Source organism: Apis dorsata, unplaced genomic scaffold, assembly GCF_000469605.1.
Source record: "Apis dorsata unplaced genomic scaffold, Apis dorsata 1.3 scaffold_83, whole genome shotgun sequence".
Lineage (NCBI taxonomy): Eukaryota > Metazoa > Arthropoda > Insecta > Hymenoptera > Apidae > Apis > Apis dorsata.
In genome coordinates this window covers 976,897-988,676 of record NW_006263381.1, presented here as the reverse complement: position 1 = coordinate 988,676, position 11,780 = coordinate 976,897, and the positions used below count along the sequence as shown (strand labels likewise).

The following is an 11,780-nucleotide window of genomic DNA, read 5'->3' as shown; positions in this document are numbered from 1 at the left end:
TAATAAAATAATTTTACTATTTTTTTAATAAAAAAATTAAGATTTTGGAATCCATTTTAATTCATATATATAATTCATATATAATATATATAATAAAATTTATTATATCATTTTATATTATAAATAATAAATAATTAATAGTAATTAAAATAAATTTTATTATAATTTTTGTAAATATGAATAAATAGTAAATATGAAAAAAATAAAAAAATAGGATTTAATAATGAATGTATTGAATTATGTATGTTTAAAAACTTTAAAATGTTCCACGTAATTAAAATTTGTTGGTCCTGAAAAGGACCGTTTTTTTTTAAACAACAAGATGTTGTTTATTTTGAGCTGGTATACTTGGTAACTGCTTTAGTACCTTCACTGACTGCGTGTTTTGCTAATTCACCAGGTAATAAAAGTCTTACAGCAGTTTGAATTTCGCGAGAAGTAATGGTAGATCGTTTATTGTAATGTGCTAATCTTGATGCTTCTGCTGCAATCCGTTCGAAAACATCATTCACAAAACTGTTCATAATACTCATTGCTTTGCTGGATATACCAGTATCAGGATGCACTTGTTTAAGCACTTTATAAATGTAAATAGCGTAGCTTTCCTTCCTCCTTCTCTTTTTTTTCTTGTCAGCTTTACTAATATTTTTTTGTGCTTTACCAGCTTTCTTCACTGCTTTTCCACTAACTTTCGGCGGCATGATAAATTGAATGTCGTCAAGTTTTCAGAGTTCAGTATAACTGTACCATGTACTGAGCAAACGATTCAATGATTGCTGTGGATAGCGTGTTCCTTTCATATACCAAAGTATAAGCAACACTCAACCAATGAGAGCTCAAAATGGAATCGTCGACACTTTTATACAATATGATTGGTGCGTTGATGCTACCTCATTCTTAATACAATTGATTTTTATACATAATATATCTAATATATTTCTAAGTTTATTTTTTTATAAATAAAAATTTTTAGTTATTACATATTATTATCTTTCTAATAATAAAAAACATTAAACGAAATTAAAATTACAGTAGATAATCTCACAGCAAAAAATTGCAGAAATATTTAGCTTTAAATTTAATACAATAAATTAAGTATATATATTGATAAATTAAAAATATTTTTACAATATTTAAATTAACTATTAATGAAAAAAAATTATTTTTAGAAGTTCTCTATAATATATATTACAAATAATGATTTAATATTAAATTTAGAAATTTAGAATTTAATATACTATTTATTTTCAATAATTTCTAATATTGCAATAATATATAATTTATTAATTGATTATTGTGAAATAAAATTTATATTGTTCATATACATACAAATATTTGTAATATATATTTAAATACAAAAAATATAATAAATTAAATATTTTAAAAATATGATTATATTTATATTTATGAAAAATAAAAATATATATATTTACAAAACATATACAAAAATATAAAAAATAAAATAAATATATGTATATTATAAAGAAATAATTTTTATTTAGTTAATCAATATTTAAATATTTTATATAAGAAATTTGTATATTATTTTAAAAATATATATAATAATTATTAATGAAGAATTAAAAAGAATTAATGAAGAATTAAAAAGAAGAAATTATTAAATAGAATTAGAAAATTTAAAATATATTATTAATTTAAAAGATTATTAATTTATAAAAATAATATAAAATAACAGATTATAAAACTATTGTAGATACAAACCAATGAAAATGCTGCTTGTCAGTTATTGGTCAGAACAAGCTACACAGTTCTTATATAAAAACGTTAAACATATTCATTCCACTTTCATTCAAGGGAGTTTTTGTAGCGTTGCTGTTCTTGCTAATTTTCTTTTGTATTGTTCGGAAAATAATTTCGTTTTTCAGCAACGAGCGTCGTTAGTTGAATATTTATCCAACCAACTTCATCCTAAACTGTGTTATATATTATATATTTATTATATAATATGTATTATATATTTGGAAAATTGACATTTCATCGTTTATTTGTAAAAAAAATTCATTTGATTCTATTCGGTTATATTTTTCGTGTGTGATAATAAAGATGCAAGACCAAAAGGAACATTTTCGGCATATTTTACTTTTTTATTATCGAAAAGGTAAAAATGCTGTTCAGGCAAGAAAAAAGTTATGTGAAATTTATGGAGAAGATATATTAACAGTACGCCAGTGTCAAAACTGGTTTTCAAAATTTCGTTCTGACAATTTTGACATTAAAGATGCGCCACGTTCTGGAAGACCAGTTGAAGCTGATGAAGACAAAATAAAGGCACTGATTGAAGCAAATCGACGAATAACAACTCGAGAAATTGCTATGAGATTGAATTTGTCGAATTCAACTGTTCATGATCACATGAAACGACTTGGTTTCGTTTCGAAGCTCGATATTTGGGTTCCACACATTCTCGAAGAAAGAGATTTGCTCCGTCGCATTGATATTTGTGATTTGCTGCTCAAACGTGAGGAAAGTGATCCATTTTTAAAGCGAATCGTAACTGGAGATGAAAAATGGATCGTTTACGACAATATTAAACGTGAGTTAAATGAGTCAACGCAAAGAACTTCGAAAAACAACATTCACAAAAAAGTGATGCTTTCTGTTTGGTGGGATTTCAAGGGAGTTGTTTTTTTTGAGCTTCTACCGAACAATTGCACGATTAATTCGGAAGTGTACTGTAATCAATTGGACAAATTAAACAATTCTATCAAACAAAAGAGACCTGAATTAATTAATAGGAAAGGTGTAGTGTTTCATCATGATAATACTAAATCTCATATGAGCTTAATGACTCGCCAAAAATTGTTACAGTTTGGATGGGAGGTGCTACCGCATCCACCATATTCGCCAGATTTGGCACCTTCAGATTATCACTTGTTTCGATCTTTACAGAATTCTTTAGATGATAAAACATTTACTTCAAATGAGGATGTCAAAAACTACTTAGATCAGTTTTTTGCAAACAAAGATCAAAAGTTCTATGAACGTGGAATCATGTTACTACCTAAAAGATGGCAATATGTAATAGATCACAATGGTCAATATGTAATTAAATAAAATACATATATGCTATTAAAAAAGTACATATAATCTAAAATGTCTAGTCATGGCAAAAGAAGAAAAACAAAAATAAAGGAAAAATTATTCTGTTTGACTAAAGCAGAACTTCAAATTCAAGTTAGTTCAATAGTTATTCATAGACTTCTAAAAAAAGATAATGTTGAATATATTGGTTCTGACATTCCTGTCTATCTGAATTTCTGGAATTAATAATTAGATTGAAATATAGTTCAAAATAATAAAAAATCTAGAATTATATCATGTCATGTACAACTTACTTCATTCATAATGATGAAGAATTGAATAAATTGTCTGAAGTTATTATAAAGATTTCAATTCAAAGATATTCAAGGAAATGTTTTACTACAACATTCAAGCAGTGCTTTTGCCAAGAAAAACAGAAAAAAAAGCATAAACTTATTAAATGGCCCTTTTCAGGGCCACAAATTATCTTAAAACTAAAGGAACTTTTCGGTTTTTATTTTCAATTTACCTTACTTTTCCATTTATGTTATAGATTATTTAATAATTTTTTGATTGAATTTTAATCTTCTATGAATCTTTTTTTTTTTATAAAAAAAAATATTATTGAAAAATTTCAGTTATAAATTTTATTTTTAATAATTTATTTTTGAATATTGTATTTAAACATTTATTTTTGCATTTTAACAATTAGATCGTTAATATGAAGTTTCAGAAATTAATTTATAAAATATTTTAAAGTTATAACAAATAAAAATAAAAATGAATACATTATTATTAATTATATTTTTGTAAATTGAATTAAATATATATTTAAAATATTTTAGGTTAAAAATATAGTTATTGTGAGATGTTTCATATTTCTTATAAAATAAACTAAATAACTGCACACATCTGGCAAAAAAAAATCAGATCTTAAAATTTTAATAAAGTAACCTGCAATATCATATGAAAATTCGTTATAATAATTCAAAAAATTGTATTTTTATTTAAATTTTATTAATACAATTAAAAATTTTTTTTTTAAATTTTTATATTTTGTATTTTTATATTTTTTTTTAATTTTTTTATTTTTTTGAATCACATATTTGAATATTTATAATACATTTATATACATTTATAATTAAAAAATATCTTTTAAAAATCAATTCTAATATCGAAATATAAAAGATAAAAGATAAAATAAAAAATATCAAGAACTTTTTTCAAATTATAACAATTTAATATTAGAATGTATTTTAAATTTAATATATATACATAAGCAAAACTATGATAAATATAAGCAATATCGTTTCATAATTATTTAATTAATATTCAGTAAAAATTTTAAAAATAATGTATAATTTTAAAAGCATTATTGATTATTTCGAAACTTTAAATTTATTTTATTTAACATATTTAATTTGGCGCGCTTTTTTATATAAAAATATATTTTTCATAATATTTTTGAATTGTATCACATCAAATTAAACATATTAAAATAATAATTTTAATATAATAGTAATATAGAGGCTTTCATATAGTTTATTATCCAAAAAAGCTTAAAACAAATTATTGTATGTTTTATAAAATTGGATATTATAGAAGTAATTGTTCAATATTATTTAAAAATATAAAAGATAAATCGTTATTCATATTATATTCAATTTCTTTAATTATTAAAAATCATAGAAATAAATCAAAATACATTTCATAAAATTTAAAATTTGAAAAAATAAATATATTTTCTTTTTTTCATGAGAAGATGAAAATAAATTCTTTTATTTAAGAGTAAAATTTTTTTGAATTGCTTTTATTTGTTTAGTATTTTTCGCAATTAAATTTTGCTTAAAAATAATAATATTATTGTTTTAAATTAAATTTTTAAAATATCTCTATAAACAAGAAGTTAAATCAGAAAAACTTCGTCATATATAAATTATATTTGAATATATATTATTAATATCACATATCTTGTAACATTGAAAATTAAAAAAATTATTATCTATTACATTATTTATTTCTAATAGAAAAAATCATAGCATTTATAATTTTTCATGCTATTCATGTAAAATTTCAATGTATGCAAATAAAAAATATCTATATTTCAGAAAAAAAGAATAATTAAACTTATAATGCTTTCGAACTCTTAAAAAATTTTCTTTATATTATTTTCTAATATATTATTTTATCAATTAGTCTAAGATTTGATTAATTTTCAAGAAATATAGAAAATTTTAAATGTGTGTGCGTGCGTTATGTATATATTTCTTTTCTATATTAAATGAGAATGAAATAAATATGAATTTAATATAAAAATCTTTCAAACGTCACTTAAAATAAATATTCTGGCTTTTCACGTAAAATCGGAACCGGTTTAATAAAATCGGTTATTCTATAGCAGCAGATGTTCATCTTGATTGTACAATGTATACAATTACTTTTTACCGGCTTTTTATATGGGATTTAATTGCAAGCAATTGGTATAGCAAGGGACTGTTGTAATTGGTTGACAACGAAGTGGTGGGAAAATACATGAACGAAGCTCACTATATAACCGAGTTCTAGATTGTAAAATATACATTTGAGAATAACGAAATCTTTCGTATAGAAGTAAAGTTTCATCATGACTGGTCGTGGAAAGGGAGGAAAAGGATTGGGAAAAGGAGGAGCAAAGAGACATAGAAAAGTACTTCGTGATAATATTCAAGGTATCACGAAACCTGCCATTCGACGTTTAGCTAGACGAGGTGGTGTAAAACGAATTTCTGGTTTGATTTATGAAGAAACTCGAGGAGTACTTAAGGTATTTCTTGAAAATGTTATCCGTGATGCTGTTACATACACTGAACATGCAAAAAGGAAAACTGTAACTGCTATGGATGTAGTTTATGCTCTGAAGCGTCAGGGAAGAACACTTTATGGATTTGGTGGTTAAATTTTTCCAGTACAGTTCCAAACAAAACGGCTCTTTTAAGAGCCACAAAATATAAATGAAAGAATATCTCTTAAAACTTATTATTTAATATTATTAAATTTAAGTTTTCATATACTTCATATACATTTACTTCAAAATAATTCAATAATCAATGAAGTATTAAATTATTAAGTTGTACTAATTTTAAAAATATATACTAAAATTTAATTTTCGTAATTTATTAATTTATCTTTCTTTGTGTATAATATGTGTTATATATAATATGATTTATTGTAATTTTGAAGTAAAAAATGTGTGTAGTTTTTAATTTGTAAATTTTTAAATATAAATAAAACAATTTTTTATCACAGTTATATGTAGTAATTATATTATGCATTTAAATTTAAAATGCTTTTTATATATTTATAATATTTATAATATGATTTATTAAAAATAAATATAATTGAAGATATTAATCTAAAATAAATATTCAACAAATTAAAAATTTAATATATGTAAAGTATATCCAAAATAGTATATACATAAAAGTGAACTAATCATTGAATATATCTGAATATTATTTCGTAACGATATGTTTATAATTCTTATAGTATAAAAATGTACTATAAAAAAATATTACATAAATTCACACAATATAGGTACATACGTAATAAGTATTTTAATCATTTCTAATAATACAAATATTTTATTGTATATTATATATATTCACGATTATTTCTAACTTTGTTTCAGTAGTCCAATTTTTTTTCTATCTAACCTAAACATTATAAAATTCACATGTAGAAAAATGTCATTAGATATAAAATCTTTAGAAAAATCTAAATCTATATTAAAAAATATATATTTTGCTGGTGTTAATGCAGTTTTACCAAAAACTCTTATAATAAATAAAGTTAAATTTAAAAATGGAATATTATATGTTGGAGACCAAAGTTTTGAACTTAAAGAAAATGTTTATTTAATTGGATTTGGTAAAGCAGTCATGGGTATGGCAATAGTTCTTGAACATATGCTTGGCAATTATTTGAAGGATGGTATTGTTAGTATTCCTTCTGCATCAACAGAGGCAATGTGGGAATCTGAAGATAAATCATATTTTCCTTTATTAGAAAGTGGTGTAATAAAATATTGTGAAGGTTCTATAAATAATCAACCAGATGATAGATCTTTAGAAACAACACATCAAATTATAGACTTAGTAGAATCACTTACAGAAAATGATACTTTAATTGTATTAATATCTGGTGGTGGTTCTGCATTACTTTATATGCCAAGACCAGTAATTGATTTTGAAGATAAATTATATGTAAGTAAAATGCTTCAAAATGCTGGAGCTGATATCAAAGAAGTTAATATAGTGAGAAGCAAATTATCTATGGTAAAAGGTGGTGGCTTGGCTCGAATGGCTTATCCAGCTTCAATTATCAGCTTGATATTGTCTGATATTGTAGGAGATCCTGTAGAATCGATTGCTAGTGGTCCTACAGTATATAGTGCTAAAAGACCAAAAGAAGTAATAGCTGTATTAAAGAAATATAATATATTTGACCAGTTAGAAGGTGATTTAAAAAAAATTTTAATGTCTACGGAAAGATTTAAAGATAAAGAATTATTAACTAAAAAAAAACAATTCAAACATGTAACTAATATTATCTTAGGAAATAATACAGTGGCAATCGAAGCATCTTCTTTAGAAGCATGTAATTATAAATTAACCCCTATAATATTAAGATCTGATGTTGTAGGTGATGTACATGATGTCAGTTTAGCATATGCTCATATAACAAGTTTAATATGTCTTGCATTAGATAAAACATTAGAAAAAGAAGAGTTTTTTGCAAAAGTAAAAGATATTCCTGTACTTTCTTTATCTTCTACTAAAGTAGATGAAATTTATAACTTAATTGATAATGTGAGTGAAGAAGGATTAGTATTAATTGGAGGAGGAGAGCCAACTGTAGTAGTTAAAGGAAAAGGAAAAGGTGGTAGAAATCAAGAATTAGCATTATATTTTTCTCTAGACTGGTTGACAAAAATTAAAGCTTATCCTCGATTTTCGGAATATGAAGTAATAATGTTAAGTGCAGGAACAGATGGTCAAGATGGTCCAACAGATGCAGCAGGTGCATTTGGTTATCCTGCTATTGGACCATTAATCCATGATATATATACAAAAGTAAAATCTACAGCTTCAAAAATGATAGTTCAAGTAGAGGAAGAGAAAGAAGCTATAAGAAAAAAAAAAGAAGAAAAAGAACAATTTGATATAAAGAAATATAAAGAAATATGCAAAACACAAGAATTAAGTGGTTATTTAAGAGCTAAAAAAACAGAGACAATAGAAAATAAAATTGATTCTGACAAAAATGAAACAAGTATAGATTATGAGAATATTGTACTTCCATTAATATTTCAAACAATGGAAATAGAACGTATGTTACCTGAAAATACTTTAGAAAATAATAATTCATATAATTTATATTCTCGGTTTAGGAAAGGTTCAGATTTATTTAAAACCGGCTTTACTGGTACTAATGTTATGGATTTACATCTTATTTATATAAAAAAACGCAATTGTAAATGTAAATTAGATATTGAAAAAGAAATATTAGATACTGAAAAAGAAATATTTGATAATACTTTAGATGCACATGATTTACATATTGATCCTTCAACTATTGAAACACATAAAGATTTATATAAACAAGAATATTTTGAATGGAAAAAATTTTTAGAAAAACCAGAAATTATGATCAAAAAAGATGAACAACTTAATATAAAAATTATTGATGATAACTTAAGAGATCCATGTTGTCGTAGAGATAGAAAATTTCCGCTTAAAAATCTTTTAAAGGATAAAGATTTTCCATCATAATAAATTTCATAAAAAAAATAAAATTTTTTATATCATATCAAAAATTTTAAAAATGTATATTTTTATTAAATTTATATTTTTTATATGTATTAAAATTTAAACATAAATAAATAATATATATGTATATATGTATATATATATATATACAATTTATTATTGAAAATTTTTAAAATACTACAATGAAAAAGATATAATAAAATCATACAATCAGCCAGATATTAAAATGTACATGTTTTGAGAACTAAAACTGCAATTTGAAGTATAAAAGATAAAGACTTCACATTTTTTACAATATATATTCAGAATTGTTTCTTTTGTTATATAATGTAAAGTGTGAAAATTAAATTTTATAAATATATAATATTTTTTTGTACACATATCATAGATACACATATTAAAATTTTATATATTAACAAATGGTTTGCGGATTTGAGATTCAAGACGTGTACGATTCTAAGTACGGCTATATTAATTCAAGTTAATTAATGTTTTAATTTTGTATTTATGTATCTTTTTTTCATTAATAATATCAATCTTCTTATTAAACATCAATCTTATTTATCATATTGATTTTAATGTAATTCATACAATGATTTCATCCATTCAACGACTTTTTTTTTAAAATAGAATTAACAATAATATGTAACATATGTATATATATAAATATATTTATGTACAATTCATTTTTATTTATTAGCAATTAATAAAATTATTAAAATTTCTTGATATTTACTTTAGTTGAATAATAAAATTTAAATAATTTATATAAACAAATAAAAATATAGAAGTATTATAGCATTGAATTTCTATAATACATACACACATATATATCCACATATATAATACATAATCTACATACATAATAACAATTGATTTGTACTACACAATTATCTTCTTATTATTGTGGCATATATGAAAAATTTAATACAAAAATTGTTAATTTTTTTATATTATGCGCTAAAGATCCCAACTAAATAAATGGTGTTTAACTAACATGTCACGAACACCATCTTTTAGAGGTTGAGATTGTTCTTTCTTGGGTGGTAATTCCCAATCAGGATTTAAATTAAATGCAAATTGACTTAATATTCTTAATTCACATTTAATTTGTACCCAGCCAGGACTATTTATAAAACTCCATGGCTGATACCTGTAAAATTAATAACATATAAATTATGTACATATAAAATAATGTATAAATTAATGATATGATATTACAAATTAATGATGATATTAAATCATCATTATTATTTTTTATAATATTTATTACCATTTTTGCACAATTTCTACACAAGAGCATAAAACTTCAAGCCATAAATGCAATACTTGTTCGTTTAAACCTAAACAAATGAGGGATCGTAACTTCACATCCATTTGTGCATGTGCATTATCATGTGTTAAATTTACCGATTGAACACATCGATATAGTAACTGAAACAAAATTATATAATTATTATATAATTACATAAAAATTTAAATTGAATAATTTATATAATTTAAAAATATAATATTACTTCTTCAGGTGTAAGTACTTTTCCATCTTCATCCAATCTATATGTTTTACATAATACTAATCTGCTATAAACTGAATTAAAATCTTTTTCTACTTCTCTAGTTGAAGCTTCTTCAATAAAAAGCCATGGATGACATGGACCACCTAAAAATGATGGTCTACGCATTCCATGTTCTAATACTGCTTTTATAGCTGGACACAAGGTTCCTCTTACTAAATCAGTAACAGCTTCGCTAACTGCATCATCTCCAGCACATGTATATTGTTTACTTCTTTCATCTAATAATTCTACAAATTTTGCAGGAAACCATCCTCTTAATCCATTAAGTTCTCCTACCCAGCAATGTTCATCTTTTTGACTTATAATTGTAATTATATCATTTTTTCGAAATCCTAATTCATCATCATCATGTCTTTCAAAATCTAATATAATCATAATCATGAAATTTATAAGATTAATTTTTCTTTATAATAATGTATATTATATTATATACAATTTATAATATAAATATTTGTTATTAAAAATACCTAATAATGCTTTAGCTCTTCTTTTTCTAGTCCGTGATACATTTACATAATTATCATGATCTTTTGCATGACTTTCCATACTATAATCTGCTACAAGCACAATATTACTTAATTTTGGATCAACATTTATAAAATGTCTTGCAACTTGCAGAACAGCTTCTCTTAGATCAACCAATATTTCTAAAATATTTATATTATATTTTTATCTTATTTAAATTTTTTTTAAACATTCAGATATGATATAAAATATATATTTTTGTAAAATTAATTAATACCTGTTTGACGAATATTTTTTGATTTTGCATCATCTTCAGTATCATAACTTCCAAATAAAAACGTTTGAAACATTGATTTATTTCTTTTCATTTGACGTCTTTAAGGAAATAGGGATCATTATAATAGTTATAAATGAAACATTATATTATTTTGAATATTCTAATTAAATTTATAATTAAATCTGTGTAATTAAATTCTGTAAATTGAATATACCTATTAAGATGTTGTTTTGGTAAATTTGGTACAGCATCAGGATTACCCACTAAACCACCTTGATCTGCCATTAAATAGGCCAAATGTCTACGTCTGTGAGTTTCAACCAAAACATCTGTTAATGATCCACTTACTTCTAAAGATACCTATGAAAAGATAATTTTCGATTATTTATTTTCTTATTACAGAAATTTATTTATTCATTATAAATTATTAAAAAATTATAGTACATTTATTAATAATAAATGCAAAATCAAACTTACTTTAAATAATAAATCTACATCGTCAATATCTCCAGGTATATCCGAAAGAGCATTAAATATTTGTGCAGAATTTTCTACTTGTTTTAATTCATGTTCTAAAAAAATATTAAATATTTTATCAGAAATAATAATCAT

At 23.0% G+C, this 11,780-nt stretch overlaps 4 protein-coding genes across 4 annotated transcripts in view; 2 read left to right on the top strand and 2 right to left on the bottom strand.

Moving 5' to 3' along the window:
* Nucleotides 1-274: 274 nt before the first annotated feature.
* Nucleotides 275-771, bottom strand: LOC102677965 (histone H2B-like). The gene has a single exon (XM_006611133.2). It carries the CDS (start codon nucleotides 699-701, stop codon nucleotides 330-332), a length of 372 nt encoding a protein of 123 aa, XP_006611196.1. The 5' UTR covers nucleotides 702-771; the 3' UTR covers nucleotides 275-329.
* A 4,796-nt stretch (nucleotides 772-5,567) lies between these two features.
* LOC102675541 (histone H4) lies at nucleotides 5,568-6,085 on the top strand. The gene has a single exon (XM_031508371.1). The coding sequence runs from the start codon at nucleotides 5,666-5,668 to the stop codon at nucleotides 5,975-5,977; it is 312 nt and encodes a 103-aa protein (XP_031364231.1). The 5' UTR covers nucleotides 5,568-5,665; the 3' UTR covers nucleotides 5,978-6,085.
* Nucleotides 6,086-6,492: 407 nt separating this feature from the next.
* LOC102675397 (glycerate kinase) lies at nucleotides 6,493-8,856 on the top strand. Its single transcript, XM_006611117.2, has 2 exons — nucleotides 6,493-6,615; nucleotides 6,710-8,856. Exons 1-2 carry the CDS (start codon nucleotides 6,575-6,577, stop codon nucleotides 8,850-8,852), a joined length of 2,184 nt encoding a protein of 727 aa, XP_006611180.1. The 5' UTR covers nucleotides 6,493-6,574; the 3' UTR covers nucleotides 8,853-8,856.
* A 394-nt stretch (nucleotides 8,857-9,250) lies between these two features.
* LOC102675679 (small G protein signaling modulator 3 homolog) overlaps nucleotides 9,251-11,780 on the bottom strand; it is a 4,414-nt gene continuing 1,884 nt past the window's right edge. The window contains exons 8-14 of the mRNA XM_006611119.2: nucleotides 11,646-11,740; nucleotides 11,383-11,528; nucleotides 11,169-11,266; nucleotides 10,894-11,073; nucleotides 10,367-10,788; nucleotides 10,123-10,283; nucleotides 9,251-10,002 (exon numbers count right to left, since the gene is read on the bottom strand). Coding sequence (XP_006611182.1) covers nucleotides 9,810-10,002; nucleotides 10,123-10,283; nucleotides 10,367-10,788; nucleotides 10,894-11,073; nucleotides 11,169-11,266; nucleotides 11,383-11,528; nucleotides 11,646-11,740 — 1,295 coding nt within the window. The 3' untranslated portion in view covers nucleotides 9,251-9,809. The remainder of the gene's footprint in view (nucleotides 10,003-10,122; nucleotides 10,284-10,366; nucleotides 10,789-10,893; nucleotides 11,074-11,168; nucleotides 11,267-11,382; nucleotides 11,529-11,645; nucleotides 11,741-11,780) is intronic.

Excerpts from the sequence above, each read along its gene's own strand:
- LOC102675541 (XM_031508371.1), top strand. The coding sequence starts at position 5,666 with ATGACTGGTCGTGGAAAGGGAGGAAAAGGATTGGGAAAAGGAGGAGCA.
- LOC102677965 (XM_006611133.2), bottom strand. The coding sequence starts at position 701 with ATGCCGCCGAAAGTTAGTGGAAAAGCAGTGAAGAAAGCTGGTAAAGCA.
- LOC102675397 (XM_006611117.2), top strand. The coding sequence starts at position 6,575 with ATGTACTATAAAAAAATATTACATAAATTCACACAATATAG. Across the intron at positions 6,616-6,709 it reads CATAAATTCACACAATATAG|TAGTCCAATTTTTTTTCTAT; the intron begins GTACATACGTAA and ends ACTTTGTTTCAG.